Source organism: Schistocerca nitens, chromosome 3 (genome assembly GCF_023898315.1).
Source record: "Schistocerca nitens isolate TAMUIC-IGC-003100 chromosome 3, iqSchNite1.1, whole genome shotgun sequence".
In the NCBI taxonomy this organism is placed as follows: Eukaryota; Metazoa; Arthropoda; class Insecta; order Orthoptera; family Acrididae; genus Schistocerca; species Schistocerca nitens.
Genome location: NC_064616.1, coordinates 746,515,673 through 746,534,966, shown reverse-complemented (window position 1 = coordinate 746,534,966; position 19,294 = coordinate 746,515,673). Strand labels below are relative to the sequence as shown.

Genomic DNA, 19,294 nt, shown 5'->3' with positions numbered 1-19,294 from the left:
GAAACAGTGGATCTAGGGAAGTTTAGGAGCGTGAAAATCTCGCATACAGACATATGACACAAGTGACACCCAATCACCTGACCATGTTCGAAGCCCATGAGTCCCATGGAGTGCCCCATTCTGCTCTCTCACGATGTCTAATGACTACTGAGGTCGCTGATATGGAGTACCTGGCAGTAGGTGGCAGTACACTGCACCTAATATGAAAAACGTATGTTTTGGGGGGTGTCTGGATAGTGTAGAAGTAATGGAACTCGAATATGCAGATAATGCTGTTTCAACAGCTCTCAAACCATACATGCTGTAAACATTGATGTAAATATCACTGATGTTTGAACGCTGCATTAAGGACTCGTCATAAACCTTTAACTATAGCTTCAGGCTTTTTTACAGAGGGCACATTTATGATGAAATCATATCTGAGAAAAACCCTGCAAAAATCTAAGGTAGACTTAAAAAGACTGCAGGTTTGTACTAGTATTTTCTTCTCAGCACATATATAAATTATGTGAAGTAGTGTGGTTATAAATTTATTGAGTGGTGATTGGAACTAGTTAAATCATGCAGACAGTCAAGAGTAAACACTTGTCAGGACATAGTCAGGATTGAATATATGCCCATAAAGTAATGCAATACATTTTTTTTCTCTGCTGAAAACAATGTTATGAATGTGAAACTTTATGTATGTATTATCTGGCGTCTCCTGAGTGAGCATGCCAAGTTTCCATCACTTCCAACAGATAGCGTAGCTGCAGGACAGTTTCAAAGTGGCATCTGTAGGTGATGTACATTACAATCAACATGCCGTCATTGTATTTCTCATTGCAGAGAAATAAACTGTGTGAAATATTCACAAACACTTGTGCAAAATCTATGGACCATCTGCTGTCGACAGAAGTACAGTTAGTTGCTGGGCACAGAGGGTGAGGCATCAGAAGGCAGTCCAGCAGAGCTCTATGATTTGCAGTGGTTGGGGAGACCATCCGCAGCTGTCACACCTGACATGTTGCAGTGAGCTTGCATTGTCATTCACAAGGACAGATGCATTACAGCATTACAACTCAGCATTTGGCGCTGCATCTGTCAATCAGCAAAAGAAATGTGGATGCAATTATCTGCACTCTTGGATATTCAAAAGTGTGTGCAAGATGGGTCCCGCAGGTCTAATGGTGGATCACAAATCACACAGAAAAAACATTTGTCATGATTTGTTGCAACATTTTGAAGCTGAGGGGGAGGCCTTCTTGTCCCAGATTGAGACAGGTGATAAAACCTGGGTTCACCATTTTGAGCCCAAAACAAAACAAGAGTTGATGGAATGGCGCCATTCCCACTCCCCACAGAAGAAAAAATTCAAAGCGACTGCTTCCACTGGTAAGGTCATGATCATCATGTTCTGGGACTGTGAAGATGTGATTCTTATTAATATGATACCAAGAGGCAGTACCATTAATTCAGAAGCATATGACAACACAGTAACAAAACTCAAGATGCGTTTCCGGCAACTTTCGCACTGCAACAACCCAAGAGATGTTTTGGTGCAACACAATAAAGCTTGGCCCCACACAAGTCTGAGGCTGCTGAACACATCCCAAAAGAGGGTTGGACAGTGTTGCTCCATCCACCCTACAGCCCTGACCTAGCCCCCTTGGACTTTCACCTGTCTGAGCTATCAAAGGATGCCATTCATGGAAGACATTTTGAGGACAATGAGGAGGTGATTCACACAGTGAGCACTGGCTCTGCCACCAGGACAAACATTGGTACTGACAGGGCATACACACCCTTGTTTCATGCTGGAGGAAGACCATAGAACAGGATGAAGTTTACGTGGAAAAAATAGGGTGCGTAGATAAAAATGCTGTGCATTACTTTCTGGGCAGCCCTCGTATAAACTCAATTGTAAGTGAGGAAAATGACAGGCATAAGTCCATTGGGGAAAGCTCCCATGCTCACTCTTCTACTGGTGCTAGATCATCAAATTTTTACTTTTATTTCACTGTGACCACCAGTGTTGACTTTTCATCAAGTTGTAGTGTTACACATTTTTGTTGTCAGCAATTTAGGAGGCCACATTTTCAGGCTTACTTTCATGAGTCAAAAACTTGTGCTATATCCACTTTACTGTAATGTTAACTAGCTGCTTCCCTCATAGTGATTTGCACAAAATGTAACTCCATTGTAAAATAACATCACATATACCAAAACGAAATTATTTTGAATGTAAGTCCAGGAATGTTTATTTTCAGTATGGTGACACCATGACAAACATTGTGGTTGTACAATTCAGTGATTATGTACAAACTGGACGAGACAAAAGGTATAATCTAACTTGTTTGTTCCGTGGACCTGGAGAAGCTGTGGTTACATCTGGATACATTGGAGCTGGGTAATTATGATTTAATTTTGAATTTACTATCTGCAGTATTTGAGTTATGTGGAGCTACATTAATTGTTTGTTTGTTATCTTTATAGTTAAGTGTGATTTTGAAAAATTTTCTTGTTTTTTTTTTTGCGTTATTTGTGTCCGGGGTTGATGTATTCAACCGTAAAATTTTAAACAATATTTTGAACCACCATATGGACCATCTCCAGTTTCCACTAGAATTCTGTATTGCCTCCTTACTTACTAGTTCTTATTTTTGCACCCCAAAGAGTTAGTCATAAACTGTGTTAATTAACTTTAGAAGAATAAGGGACATTGACTGTCTATTACGATACCTCCAATGAGACCCTAAAATTTGTGGCCATGTAATATCAGTATGTAATGTTCTCCGTTACATGTGTAATACATTATTAATTCATGGTATTTTTAACAGGCCTTTTTTAAGCCTCACTAGATGTAAAGTGTAACCTCAAACTTTAATACCTTCTATCCAGTTTTTAAAAAATTTTTAGAGATAATGTTCTCAAGGCTTGTCACCCACCTGCATAGTAATGCAGTACTCCATCAATCACAGTTTGGATTTAAAAAGGGCTACTCTGTGGAAGCAGCTATTTCCGCATTCACTGAGCAGATAATGTAACTTTAAATTATATATGTCAGCAACTGGCATCTTTTGTAACATTAAAGGCATTTGACTGAGTCAATTATGATATTCTAGAAGAAGTATTTTGTTTTTATATAATAAATGGCTCAGCACATACCTATTAGAATAAACAAGTTCCAGAAAATTACACTAATATGTTCGAGTAATACGTATATTACTGGTCTTGCTTTATGTTAATGATCTATCACTTTATTTGAATCAGGAGGCAGAATTACTAGTCTTTTTGTAGATGATACAAGCATTATAGTTAAACAAAGCAAAGAAACATCAACACAGAAAATAGGAAATTTTTTATGTTATTAGTTGGGTTTTGCAAAAACTTTGTAAAACACCATCCATCCAGTATTACACTCTCAAAAGTATCTCAACCTCTTATTAATGTAATGTACCAACAAAAATAATAAATAAAGTAAAAACTTAAGAGTCCATATTGATGAAAACTTAAACTGGAAAAACTATTTAGAAGAACTATGACAGCATTAACTTAAGATACTTTTATCAAGACAGTAATTGCCAATTTGGGGCCTAAAATCAGTAAGTTAACATCTTTTGCATATTTTCATTCACTTGTGTCCTACAGGATAATGTTCTGGGGTGGCTCCTCACTTGGGTAAAATGTACAAAAGAAGGTAATTTTAAACGTGTGCTGAAACACGTATAGGCATCTGTTCAAGCAATTAACAACAGTTACATTTATTCACTGGTGAAATTTGTTATCGGCAATCAATTGCAGTTTGGGAATAACAGAGATATAAATAAATACAATAATAGCAGGAAAATGACCTGTACTTTCCTCTGGTGAATCTGGCACAGAATGGAGGAAAATATATGACTACAAAACTCTTCAGCAATCTTCCCATGGAAGAACTGTTTTCAAATGTAGATTGAAGTCATTTTTCTTGAAAAATTGCTTCTATTCCATAATGGTAGTCTCGGTGGGAAATATGTAGTCAATTACAAACCTGTAAATGGCTAGAGTCTGTCATGATGTGTAACTGTTATGTTCTGAGAACCCAAATATTATGACCTCACTGCTAATGATAAATGGGTGGAAAGTTGGCCAAAGCAATCTGTCGCTGTAAGTATCTGGACAAGAAAGCAAAACATTAGTTGACACAAGTGCACTTTAAATAAATATGATTTACTCAGCTTGTGTGAAAGAACTGCTACACTGTTGACTATATGTGGCAGCCATGGCTAGCTATAAACAATGTCCTGATGTGGGTGAGCATCTAAGTACACTGAATATTTGCCAGTAGAGGTAGATATTAACAACTTGGTCTGTGTCTACGTAAACTGAATGTTTGCCAGTAGAGATAACTATCAACAACTTGGTGTAACATTCAGCAGTAAATAGCAACACAGAAGTAATCTCAACTAGCAGCAATCTTGAACTAAAAGACTGGTGTCCACGTGGCTATCACTTATAACACCATCCTGGTGGTCTTCATTGGTCAGCAGCCTGGAGGATCTTCATTGGTGGTGAAGTTCAAAGCACCAGTTGTCTCTCCAACCTTTTCAACTGAAATATTGTACATCATAACATTTACTGTGAAATGCAAAATGTTATTAGGATCTCCGCAATGCTCAACAACAACTTACTTTCTTTTCTCTAAATTTTTCATCTCTCTTCTCTCCTTAGCAAACTTCTCATAGCACATATTCATTCCTTCAGTGTATGATTATTATTATCACTGTTATCATTTTGTTACTTCTCCCACCTCATCTCCCTTACATCATGATGGGTCTAACTTGGCCTATGTTTACTTTTGGCCTGTGTTTGCCAAGTTCATAATGCTTTCATATATCTCTGGAGGAAGTAACTCAAGAATTCCACAAGAATGTAATCAGCTTCAGTTTTTAAATTTGTTAGCATACCAAGTGTGTTTCTTTTGATTATCATTACAAAAACTCTGTTATTTAAGTCTTGAATATTATACAAACACAATTAATGTCATTTTCTGATCTCAGACTCCAAGGACAACAGCTGTTATAATATAATTATACAAGTATTATTCCTTCTTTTAATAAATGATTTTTGTTTACACTGATTATGAAACACTTTTCCAGCTCCTGCCACAACCTGCATTATGCAAATAAATAACAAAATAAAACAAAGTACAAACAACATAACATTTCCATAACTGAAGAAACCATTTTTAATAACATGACTTTTTGTAGTCATAGATACTTTCTTTCTATGCAGCAGCATCCACAATTGGTGAAATGGAAATGAATATTTCAGGTCTGGAAGCCCAATTCCAATTGAATATTTGCCTGCTGAAAATTCACTGAGTTCAAGGGTGAGGTTGCTGATTTTGTACCAAGGACGTCCAACAACAACAATTGCTGTCGGTGATCCTTTGACATTTCGTCTCGAGGCACAAGATGGTTACAATTATGTTACTGATATTTTTGCTACAAATGTGATAGCAAGAGATCCATACTCTGGACGATCTGTGCAACTTATTGACAGATATGGGTGAGTAGATGAATAATTTAGCTAGAACAAAACAAATATTTTTGTGTCAAATTCACAACCACTGTTCTAACAAAATTAGTACCAAATATAAATGCCCATGGTTCTACATATTCTGTGAAGGGGATGAATGTTATGCATGGCTCCTTTTGTTGTTCATAATTAAATCTTGAAATATGCTTTCCTTTTCAGGTGTCCAGTTGACAATTATGTTTTCCCAGGTCTTGATAGATCCAGATCAGGTGATGGGCTTGAGGCACGATTTAATGCTTTCAAAATACCTGAATCAAACTTTTTAGTGTTTGAAGCAACAGTTAGAACATGTCGTGATGGATGTCAGCCAGTATGTACAAACAAATTATTTTCCTTTTGTTGCAATTTTATGATTAAAAATTTGAGAAATTTGTATGGCTTGTATAGATAAGAGGACATTATCATGTGTTGACACTCTGTTTATTAAATTCTGTTAAAGGCAAAGTAAAAATAGGTGTGTGTGTGTGGGGGGGGGGGGGGGGCACTTGGTTTTCAATTGCACATTAAATAATGTGTGCTTCTCAAAAATTATGGTTATTGATAACAAATGGTACTGTTTCATCTGCATACATATGTAACCTCTGTGATTTTATAAGATCAGGCATGAGTCATCCAAGAAAATGGCATGTTACTAACTTGCATGTTGTCCTCACTTGTATGTGGATCCATCTTGGAATGTTGGAAATTTGTGACCGAATATCAGCAGCACCACTAGAAACACCTGAAATGTCCTCATGATCATGATCATAATCTGCAGCAGCAGCAGCAGCCATTCAACAGCCACTGCTGGAAAAAGGCATACTTTAGACTTTTACATGCATTACGGTTGTTATCTAGATACATCATTGTTATTCCTATATGTTTTCTCGTGTCGTCTTCTGTTAGCTCATCATCTTAATATTTTTGTATCTCTTGAAATCCAACAAAGAACTTCCTTGGTCCATGTACCATGCATTAACCTAGTTACACATCCTGCCCACCTTCATTCCATTTGGAGATAGTTACATCCTCCACTTCAGCCTGTTTCCTGTTTTCCTGTTACTCCCAGTAATTAACAACATGTATCTCTACATTTCTCATTCAGAAACTCTAAGGATGAGAATTTTTCATGTTAAAAGTATATCTAAAACTGCCGTAAGTTAAAACTGGCAATAACACATTTTCTTTTTCAGATACACTGGATGCTCAGTTTTGCAAACTTGTTCAGTGCACCTAAAGCACTTCAAGACACTTTATTCCTCTGTTTATTTTCTTTTTCTGTCTATCCGGTTGTTGCCTTTTACTGTCCTAAATACAAAATCTCAACAACAGATTCTATTGCCTGTTAACTTACACTTTACGTTATCATATTTGGCTCCCCAGAAATATGAAATTTCTTGAAAGGTTGGTTGGTTGGTTTAAAAGAGGGTGGGAAGGGACCAAACTGCGAGGTCATTGGTCTCTTTCTTGAAAGGCTACATTAATTTCATCAAGACTGTATACAGGGTTTATCACAATTGATTCGAGTAGCAAAAACTGACCCAAGTGTAAGTATACAATACTCGAAAGCACACACACAGTAGTAAATGTGGGTTCACTACTGAAATGTTTGTGAGATATTTATGATGTGTAGTTATGAGACACTACTGATTTCAGTATGAAATATTATCTTGGATAGCACAAATGTATTTTAAATGCAATTTTTTTCAATAACGTCTCCATGTGATTGGGTTTAAACATGACATAAACCCATTTACTGTTGATGAGTTGACATATTGGCAGTGCTTCTCACTGAATATGTGGTTGGGGTACTAGGTAACCATCTCACTGGACTTCACATTCTTCCAAGAAAACTTGATGTGTTAGGGAATACAGCATATGCACAATGCAACAATGGCATATTTTTCTGCCCATGTAATATGACATATAATGCACCGATATGGTCCACAATATGTGATCCAAGTACGACCTGTTCCTTGATCTCCAAGATCATTTGGCTTTAGGTATCTGAATTTTCCTGTCTGGAGTCATCTCAAAAGTTAATTGTACAGTACTTCCATTGATTTGGTTGAAGAGTTGGAGCAGCAGGTTCTACAATGTTGTCCAGCTTTACAAGATGATCTGAAGGTGTTTAAACTAATTCATAACTCACTGCAGGGGTGAGTGCAGTATTACATCCAAATGCAAGGATGTGTATGGAACACTTCTTTCAACACACTGACTGCTGCATACATAGTGATAGATGCATCATCGCAACAAAATAAATTCCTAGCAACCATAATCGTGAAAATCGATTGTATGTTTGACTGATTTATTTTGCTGTTGGCCCACTTGAAAATGGCTATACAGCCAAATTTAGCCAATGATGGTTTACATAAGCATTATGTTCTGTAAATATACAGTCTTGGCACAAGTAATATCTTCTTTTGTAAAATTTCCTTTTCAGTGTATTCACTGTACATTATTTTCATCTTAGTTTAGATGATTTTGAGGTCAGCTTTCAAACTCTAAGTGTTAAGTTCTTCCATTCATTGTTGAAGATCACCCGTACTTATGGCAAAACAGTACAATGTCATCACCAAACTGAAGATGGTTCATATTAATAGCATCAATAAATGGTTCTTCTTTTTCTTCTTCTTCTTCTTCTTTTATCAATTAGAACACCTAAAAAACTTATTTCTTGATGCAATAATTTACCAACAGGCGTATGTATTGTAGAAATTTATTTTACGAACTTCTTACTGTAGGAGTGCTGAAAATAGTTTTGGTGGTATGGAACCTCCTTTCCAGCTTGCTCTTTCAGTTTTGAATTTTGAAGTAAAAATAAAGAAGAAAGGAAGATTAGGGTTTAATATCCTTCCAATGAGGCCATTAGAAAAGCAGCAGCAGCTCAGACTGAGAAAGAATGTGAAAGTAAATGAATTGTTTTCCTTGGAACAAACCACCTCAGCTTTCACCTAAGCGATTTAGGGAACCAATGGAAAACTTAAACATGGATGGTAATGTGGGAATTCAAACAGCTGTCCTCAGGAATATAAGCTTAGTGTCTTACCACTGCTGCATATCATTTGGTGAAATATGAAGTGACAAGTAGATTGTCTTCTTTACAGGAAACATGGCCAAATACTGATGGTAGTCTTCATATAGCTACTAACAGAAAAGTTAAAAGCACTGCAGTTGCTAACACATTCATCCTCCCAATCCATTATGGGCATGCAATAGATGTGTGTATCTTTCCCTGTAGTACTGCAATTTTAATGTCTCTCTCTAAGGCATTAAAAAACTCATCTCTTCATCAATGTTCATACTACTATGACTGGAGTAGATAGGAAACTTTAACACTACAGCAGCACAGCTTCCAACATGCCAAAAATACTACTGTAAATCTTCATGGTGTTGATATTTCAAATAATACGATGCAATAAAGCTCATGCAAGGAAGGAAGATTAGGGTTCAATGTCCTGAAGAGGTCATTAAAGATGGAACACAAGCTCAGACTGGACAGGAATGGGGAAAGAAATTAGTCTTGTACTTTTCAAAGGAATCGTCCTAGCATGTGTGTTAAGAAATTTAGTGAAACTATTGAAGATCTAACTCTGGATGATCAAACATGGGTTTGACATGGTGTCCTGTATGCAAGTTCAGTATCTAACCACTGCACCACCATCTTCAATACCTAATCCAGGATGTATTATCTAACAACATATCAAGAAACAAAAGTGCCATTATTTATATCAGCAGGGGCAATTTATAAGGTCCTACTGTAATGTAAGTATATGATTTACGAAGTTGTAACTGTAACCATCTGAAGACATTAGAGTTATCTGCAAAACCGTTAGGGTTGCAACTGATTTATTTTATGAAATATCTGTAAAAAAAATAGTGTATGATTTGGGAACACACTTCAGGCCAAAAAATAAAATGTGTCTTTGAAAAGAGAAATGTGTGAAACTGATCGGCTTACAGATCTGTAACTTCAGTCAGTATTATTAGATAATGTAATCCTGTATGTTCTGTTCACATTATAGTTCTGAGCAAAATATGAGACACCAGGCATTATATTGCAAGAGCATGTGTGTAAATATTTTATGGATATCATGGTAATAACATAAATTCCAAATCATTAGCTAAGTACTAGAAATTCTTGGCTACCAATACATACTTACAAAATAATGGCACCTTTATCTGTCTCAAATGTTAATGTTCAATAACTGCTCCATAGTAAAGTATTTCAAAGCTGTTGCACACATCCATAAGAAATAAAATGATAATCATGTGCAAATACACAAAGTTTAAATAATGAAATTGTGTTGAGAAATTTTGATTCAGGTATGGTTTCTTTTTGCTTTAATAGTGTTACATTACATATAGCATAAGTTATATTTCAGGCTTACTGCACTGGCCATTCTGGCAGAAGTGAACCATCATTTGGTAGACGGAAAAGGGATGTAACAAATGAAACAGGAGAAGTGGAAGAAAATGATCAATACAAAAATGGAACAGAAGAAGAGGAACAAGTTAGAGAGATGATCGAGGTAAGCTAATAACGGTTTTTTCACATCATTAAATTGTTTTTTATGTTCCTGTAGAAAAAGAATAGCCATTAAGATCTGCTTTAAATATAGCTACAGAGCAAAATTTTCCTGCTGCACCCATCACTCATCATTATATAACTTATATTATATATTTACTTTCATGTGAATACTTGACAGGTATTTGAATCACGACATGATATCCTTCAAGAGGAAACAGTTGAGCCACTGACTGCAAATATTTGTCTCACCAACCGGGAGTACTATGGGCTAATGTCTGCAGTCATTATCTTCATGCTTGCTCTCATTGCTGTGGCCAGCTTCTCTGCAGTATGTTACAGGTAAGTATATTGGGGCAGCAAACTAATTATGAATTAGGAAGTGAGGAGAACTGCAAAAATTTACCTCCAGTTGCGTACTCACACTCACTCATGCATGCATGTCACCCCTTATCCCCTCCTCCCCCCATCTTCAATGCAATTGAACTTGGATGGAATTATGTAAAACTTGCTATACAAAAATAAAATAAAATAAAAGATGAAAACACATTTCTGGACTTAATGTACATATTACTGGCAGTGTCCAATCAAGGCACTGTACAGAATGCCTACGCAACTTATAGAATACCTAGAATTTTTTGGCAAGATGTTTAATTTAATACCTTTCGTAGCAAATGTACAAAAGTCTAGGAATTTTATAAAATGAAAACAGACACAGGCAAAGCATAAAGTTACAATGAAATAATATTTTCAAACTAGAAATTTTTATATTTAATGGAAGCTAAATTAGAACATGAAAATTATCACAATTCTGTGTGTCTGAAAACTGGCTTATCCTGGAGTACGTGTGTTTTAATAGTTTTTAACAATTACCTATATGTAATAAACAACTGAAAAAAACATTTTAACAATTATTACAAATGCATAATATGCAATAACTGAATCAAAACTTTGACGTTTTATGTACTTCAAAGCTGTACTTCTGTTATGCTTCATTTATTGTAACAAGCAGCAATACTGAAATGACAATTTGAATTGCAAATAACTTTTCTGTTTAAAAACAAACACTTGAGGTTCTGACATTTATTTTTGCACATTCACTTCAATTCTTGTCCATTCCCAGTAGATTGCCTTGTTGCAGCTGACCTAAGAGATACTTCTTTGTCCAACGTAACATCTTCAGACTTTAGAAGATATTTCTTGCATGCCGTGAACTGTGACCTCATGTACAACTGCTTTAGAATTCCTTCTTCGGTACCTAATTTATAAAAACCATCATTTTTCACAAAAACCATGACAGCCAAAATGTTGCAAGCATTTCCATAACCTTTATCAATTTCAGGAACTGGAACTCTAACTGTAGATCCTTTTTCAGCTAATGCGAACATTTTTTCAAAGAGAATTTTCATTTTCTGTGCCTGAGACTAGATTTTTTTTTACGAGTCTGTCTGACCAATAATGACTTTTTTGTTATTTTTGCAAAGGGGGAATCTAATATGCATACCAAACCTTCTCCTCCCATTTGAGTTGAATTCCTGGAGACAACGTTCATGTAGCATTCACAGAGTGGACATTGGCACGCTTCCTGTGTCAGTTCTGAACAGACACAACAAATGAAATCTTGTATTTTAGATGCCTGAGTTGATGTTGAAGCCATAGGTGTAATAAACTCACGGTGGACTTGTCCTGAATTTTTACAGACATCTTCACATTCACCGGCTTTTTCTAATGAATCGATGATCTCTTCCAATTCTTCTTCTTTTGTAACACCATTTTAAACCTGTTGTGGCAGAGCTGACATGTTTAGTCCAACCTTTATTTTGCATCCTAGCAGAGCCTCATATGGAGACTTCTTGATACTGGAATGATATGGTCAGTGTCTCATTAACTGGGTGAACCATAAACCTATGCTCCAATTATTATTTTGCTTGATCTGCATCTGTGTTGTCAAGATGTTGTCCAAATTTTGGTTTATTCTTTCAGCATTTCTTTGAAAAAATGTCATGTGACTAGGGCCTCCCGTCAGGTAGACCGTTCGCTGGGTGCAAGTCTTTTCATTTAACGCCACATCAGCGACTTGCGCGTCAATGGGGATGAAATGATGATGATTAGGGCAAAACAACACCCAGTCCCTGAGCGGAGAAAATCTCCGACCCAGCCAGGAATCGAACCCGGACCCTTAGGATTAACATTCTGTGCCGCTGACCACTCAGCTCCCGGGGGTGGACAGCATTTCCTTGACTTTGGCTATGACAAGATTCCCCACATAAGATTTTCGGTTGAGACCAGTACTCTTACTGACAAACTCTCTCCTGTCTGACTGGGAGATTGGTGGAGCTCTCAGAATTAGTGAATATATCAATTGAGTGGTATTCTACTTCCTTGGCTGTCTTTGTTCTAAGGACATTATGTACAACAAACTTAATCATGTGATCCTTATATACTTGAATGAGTCACCATCTGGATGGTTTTGAAAATCAGTTAGGTCAACCTGATATCGAGAATTAAATTCAGAAGAAATCAGTGGTTTTACTACTATGTCTTTTCTACAGCTCTTTTGTTTCTGTGGGCAGGGTTCACAGATTTGTATGAAAAGGTTTATATCATGATGAGCAATATTAATATATCTAGTAGACAATTCCTTTATCATCCTGTCTTGCCCACCATGGCCAAAAGAAGACTGGGTCTCATAAAGTATGTTAAACAACTCACCATCTGGTATATAAAATTTGGTTGCATCACATATTTCATTCAGTGCTTGCATCAGTTCCTGTGTTCTCTGTGTATTCATTACATTTTACTACCTCATTAACCAATAATAATGAAGTTGCTTCTTTTTCACTGTCTCTGCCGTTTTCATGTCTCTTATTATTTCCTTATGGTGATCATCAGAAAAACACCATTTCTTCAAGAATTGCTCCTCATAATCTGTAACTCTCTATAAAATCTTTGTTTCATTGCATTTACACAATCATCAACCACAACACTTTCATAGTCATTACATGGGAAAGTGGCACTTTGGCACTCTGACACAACTGAACTCCATCCAAAGTGGACTAAAACTGTTAACAACAATGATGTCTGTAGAAACTGTCAAAACATTTAAATTGTATTTCTTTCATACTTTGCCTTAAACATAACTGGCATTTTATTAGATGCCTAGGCAAAGTGTTGAAAAATATACATTTAATACCCTGCCTAATGATTTTTTTTGTATTCTATATATTGCCTAGGCATTCCTTAAAAACCGAGCGAGGTGGCGCAGTGGTCAGGCACTGGACTCGCATTCGGGAGGACGATGGTTCAATCCCGCGTCCGGCCATCCTGATTTAGGTTTTCCGTGATTTCCCTAAATCACTCCAGGCAAATGCCGGGATGGTTCCTCTGAAAGGGCACGGCCGACTTCCTTCCCCATCCTTCCCTAATCCGATGAGACCGATGACCACGCTGTCTGGTCTCCTTCTCCAAACCAACCAACCAACCATTCCTTAAAAGCTCAGATTTCATAGTTTTCTGGTAACATACTCACTTACAGCATGTCTGTAATGTACAAATGGAGGTGTCACAACTTGGTGTAGCAAAATAATATTAATATATTAGCTCAAGCAGTACAACAGAGCATCTAGTGATGTGTAATAATGTTAATGATGATGTCTGTGATATCCAAAACAAAAGTGTGCAATTCATGTTTCAAAAGTTATTTTCAGTGAGGTAAGGGTCTGAGGATCGGGACTGTGAACATCAACAGACGTCACAAGAAGATGAAAAACATGCTCTATTAGGGAACGCGTTGTCTCATGGTGATAGGGCTGAACAAAATTTTCTCTGGTTTCCTGCGAGGTCAAGTTCTTATACATATGAGGTGTAATTAACAAGTAAGGGGATTTTTTTTAAAGAATCTTTATTGATTCATCAACATCAACTTTGTTCCCTTCAAAGTAATCCCCCTCAGATATAATATATAATACACTTGTGCCAGTGCTTTTTCCAATCTTGGAAACACTTCTGGAACTCACTTTTCATGATGATGTTCAGCTCTTACAGTGATTCAGTTTTTATCTCATCAGTGATGGCAAATGACATCCTTTCATGGTTCTCTTCAGCTACAGGAATAGAAAGCAGTCACAAGGGCCATGTCCAGTAAACACAGACAACATAACAGTTTTGTTTTTTTGCCAGAAAATCATGAACAAGCATTGAGATGTTAGTAGGAGCATTATCATGATACAATTTCCATGATTAGCTTTGCCACAATTCTGGTTGTTTTCTTTGGACTGCTTCAAGTGAACAGTGCACAACTTCCAGGTAGTATTCTTTGTTGACTGTATGACCATAAGACAGGAACTCATCATGCTCTATACCACTGTAATCGAAGGAAACAGTGAGAAGAACCTTCACATGTGATTGGACTTATCAAATTTTTTTTCGGTCTTGGCTCTTCATGCAGTTTCCATTGGGATGACTGGGCCTTGGTTTCGATGTCATACCTGTATATCAACATTTCATCACCTGTTATAACCTCCTTTGGAAGTTTTGAATCATTGTCGACATCATTCAGCAATTCCAGAGTGATGTCTATGTGATCTTGTTTTTGGTTGAAATTCAACAGTTTCAGAACAAACTTTGCTGCTATACATTTCATGCCAAAAACATCAACAACAAAAAATGCTCAGCATGAGCCAAAGGATATGCTGATATCATCAGCAACCTCTCTGATGTTGATTCGGCGATTTTACAGAACCATTTTCTTTACTTCTCTCACATTTTCATCAGTAACTGATGTGCTGGGGCATACAGGGTGGTCGCAGTCTTCAACATCATCTTGACCCTCTTTGAAATGTTTATATCACTTAGAAAGTTTTGTCTTCCTCATAGCAGATTCGCAAAAAGTCACAGTCAACATTTTGAATGTGGTGCTGCACTTTATTCCATTTCTCAAGCAAAATTTAATGCAAATTCTCTGATCCATCTTCTTTAAAGTAAAAATTCACCAAGAACACAAAAACAACAATAATCTAATTATTCAAAACAGCTAAAAATACAAATATACCTAACGGACATGAGTAACAACAAGACAAAAGAATTTTGAAAATCAGGTTTACAAAGCTCATGAAATTAAAAAATTCCTATTGCTTATGGATCACACCACATACATGTGTTTTCAGTTGCGTGCTCCTCAGTCATTGTCAAGTGGCAACAGACTTTCAGATGGTTTCAGGCCTCATCCTTAAACAGCCATAGTACTGGCTATGACATCACTGGTGCTCTGTCCATTGCTGTATAAGACAATGTTTTCACACTGTCTGCCATGCTTGCTTTAAATTTGCAATGGGTAGGTTCCATGCTGTAATAAGTAACAAACGCCCATCGCTACTGACAGTGTTATTAGATTTTTGATCTCTATAGCTTTTTTAATTATGTTATCCCAGAAACCATTAACATTTATTATGATAGAGGTGGGATTACATGCAATTTTATGTCCGTTTTCCACAGCATGTTAAGCTACTGACTATTTCTCTGGATACTCTAGCTCCCAACACCTCTCATATCCAGACCAGCCTTATTCCATTGTGCACACAGTCTGCCGAGCAAAATATTGTCCACACACACACATAGAACATTAACTTTCCCAGGCTTGATGGATTGGCATATTTTAGGTGGAGGAGTGATTGATTTGGTGTAATATGTCAACAGGAACCTTCTAATCTTCCCTGTCACTGAACCAGGGAATGGCTAAAATGCAAACTAGATTATGGTTGGTTGGTTGGTTTGGGGAAGGAGACCAGACAGCGAGGTCATCGGTCTCATCGGATTAGGGAAGGATGGGGAAGGAAGTCGGCCGTGCCCTTTGAAAGGAACCATCCCGGCATTTGCCTGGAGCGATTTAGGGAAATCACGGAAAACCTAAATCAGGATGGCGGGACGCGGGATTGAACCGTCGTCCTCCCGAATGCGAGTCCAGTGTCTAACCACTGCGCCAACTCGCTCGGTACTAGATTATGCCTCCAATCTCTCACATATCATGTGTCTCACTAATATATTTAGATAGTAGGGGATCCTTTTTCCTCTTACTATATCAATAATGAGCAGTTGCATTTTAAGCTGCTCTGTACACAAAGTTCTCCCTATAATGCATCAAGATACCCATAATTGTGCCAGTTCTTGCATTAATCAAGTTGCTTGGTTGTAACCTTACATATGACTTACTGGTATTTCCCCTTTGTCTTATTATTAGTTATAATATCCACTTTCATTGTCATCTGACTGGTTTTATAGGCACTATTAAAAATTATTTCTACAAGTAGTTTACAACAAATATATCAATGCTGAAATGTATGCTTATACATTGATTTTGCTGCATAGCAGCAATTCTACCTTAAACTCTATTTTTTCTCTTTGTTGTTTATTTCTATCAGCAGCTGTCTCTACTATTAACTAACTGGTTGAACATTCTGCACATTTAAAACATCTTAATAGGCTAAGTTATTCTTAACTTACTACTCATAGTTTCACAATGTTATCAGCAAATAACATAATTTTGTTACATAGCATCTAGTCAATTGTCACTTACATAATCTGAAACAATTCATTTCATTTCTTCAGAGATGATATATTCTTCCAGAGAGTTTAAAGAAACATTATCTATAATCCTGCTTCCTTTTCATGCCCAGTAAATAAGAGATCCCCTTCAAGAATTCAGATTCGTTTTTTCATGTCTACCGAGCTCTCTCTAAATATGTTTACATACATTTGATTTATAAAGTGAATACTTACCAGCAAATTGAAAAAGAAAGAGTTTAGTAAAGATGTCATTTGTTAGCAGTCAGATAGGAATCATACTTCATATTGATTAACAGTTACAGAGGTACAGAGGGCATTCATGTCGGTCCTCAATGCTTAAAGGCCATCCAACAAGTTATAGAGGGATAAGTTCATATTTCAGCACTCATCATCTGTAGATATGCCACTGTGCTGTACAAACTGAGTCCAAGTTCCATGACCTGCAAAGTCTTATCTACTCTCTGTCTGCTTCTTCATGATTATGTACATGGTAGTCTACCCTCTTAGTAACTGATCTCACTGGAACATCAACTGACTAACACATTGTGTGGTTTGGAATGGAAATTTGGGTGGAGGGTGTGTTTGTGGAAATTATCAGTGATAGGTGTTTTCCCTAGATACACTAGTGAGCCAAAATATGGTGACCTCCTGCTTTATAGCATGGTGATCCACCTTTGGATGCAACACAGAGCAATTCTGCATGACATGGACTTGAGAAGTACTTTGTAGGTTTCTATAGATATGTGATAGCGGATGTCTTTACGTAGGTCACACAGTTCCCACACATTATGGACTGGTGGTTTTTGGGTGTTGAACTGGCATCCAGTAACATACCAGATGCCAGCCTACATCAATGGCACAATGCATGTTTCAAGCAGTTCTTTGTCTGGATGACAGCATATCCAGAATGACCATCAACCTAGTGCAGAAGAAATGTGATTGATCTGACCAGGCGACACGTTTCCATTGATCCATGGTCCAATCTTGATGATCCTGTGCCCACTACAGTCAAAACAGACAATGTTGTTAAGTCAAACTGGAATACATAGAGGTCATCTGCTGCAGAGCCCCATGTGCACAGAATGGGGTGCACCGAAACACGTATGCCTCTACCAACGCTGTACTCTGTCATCAGACCAATCTCATTCCACAGAGCAGGTGCATCTTCAACCTCCACTATCTGTGATGAGGCATTTATGTCCAACACTGTCACCTATTTGGGGTTTCGCTGTCCTTCAACCATTTTCCATAGATGCTCACAACGGAAGTAAACAAACAGCTGAGCAGCTTTGCCCCTTCCAAGACACTCGTTCCCAGGTGCCAGACTACAGCAATCTGCCATTTGTCAAAGTAATTTTTGTCAATGGATTTCCCCATTTGTACCTGAATAATGATAATTAAATACAACAGCTGTATTGTAATCCAACGTCGACTATTCAAAACATGCTAGCAGTTTTGACGCCATGAAGTGTCATCTTCAGGCCCAAAACATAACTTGGCATCAATGTACAAACCACAATGACAAAGACCAGCAGAGTCTTCAGATGAAAACAGTGCAAATTATTAAGCATGTACCGCAGCATGTGCAATCAACAAAGTTGTGTGCAGTGGGACCAAAATCAAGTTTATAAACTTTGGCCAAAGTTGATAATCTTTGGCTTTGCCTCCATGTGCCTTGGAGTTTCAGTTGTCGTCTGCCAATTGCTGGGCTTGTTACAGCTACAAAGATACAGAATTCAGTTGATTTTGGTCCCTCTGCATGGGACTTTGTTGGCTGCACATGCTGGTGTATATGCTTAATAAGTCATACTGTTTCCATTTGAAGACCTCCCTGGTCTTTGTCACTGCAGTTTGGACATTGATGGCAGGTTACGCTTGGTGCCTTAAGATGATGCTTTTTGGTGTCGAAACTGGTAGCATGCTTTAAATAAGTGATGTTGGATTACAAAACGGCTGCTGGTTTTAATTATCTCTATTCAAGTACTTCACATTCAGCTGCTGTTCCACTGTCCTTGATGGATTAGCAGAGACTTTCCCATTTGTGACCTGTATCATTGCTAGAATGATTCACCATTTCTCTATGCTCCACTTATATAGTTTTCCTACCTTGCCATGTATTCACAACACACTAAGCAGCATTCAGTTGCGATGAGCAGTGGTCATAATGTTTTGGCTCTCACAAAATTTGTGTACTCTTGTGATTATATAGCCCACATGGAAAGCTACATGACAAACTGACCACCCAGTTTCATGTGTTCCAATAAAGAACATAAATGTTTGTAAGAATATGCATAGGGAAAACACCCATCACTGACCTTTACAGTTTATGATGACCCCTTATTTCCTGTCCCTCCACCACCCCAGCCCCCCATACAACATGTTACTAAGTTAATGTTCCATTGAGATCAGCTGCTGTGACATAAGAATACAACATAGATAATCATGCAGTAGCAAACAGTTGTGTTTCATCCAGACAGACCTAGCAGATCATGGAGTTTGCACTCCATTTGCCAATCTCCAGCAGCCCTAAATTATTGTATTTGACCTGTGTACATGACATCTTCTGCATTCTGTATTCATGTCTCTTTGCAACATACAGCTCACCATGAGTTGTACACAGAATTTCACAGTTGTACACAATAATGATAATGAATTAAATCC

At 37.4% G+C, this 19,294-nt stretch overlaps 1 protein-coding gene across 1 annotated transcript in view; it reads left to right on the top strand.

The window, feature by feature from the left end:
• The window catches only part of LOC126248733 (uncharacterized), a 172,966-nt gene that overhangs the window by 143,619 nt on the left and 10,053 nt on the right, over positions 1-19,294 (top strand). Inside the window, exons 14-18 of the mRNA XM_049950052.1 lie at positions 2,250-2,389; positions 5,296-5,532; positions 5,722-5,872; positions 9,930-10,076; positions 10,254-10,414. Coding sequence (XP_049806009.1) covers positions 2,250-2,389; positions 5,296-5,532; positions 5,722-5,872; positions 9,930-10,076; positions 10,254-10,414 — 836 coding nt within the window. The remainder of the gene's footprint in view (positions 1-2,249; positions 2,390-5,295; positions 5,533-5,721; positions 5,873-9,929; positions 10,077-10,253; positions 10,415-19,294) is intronic.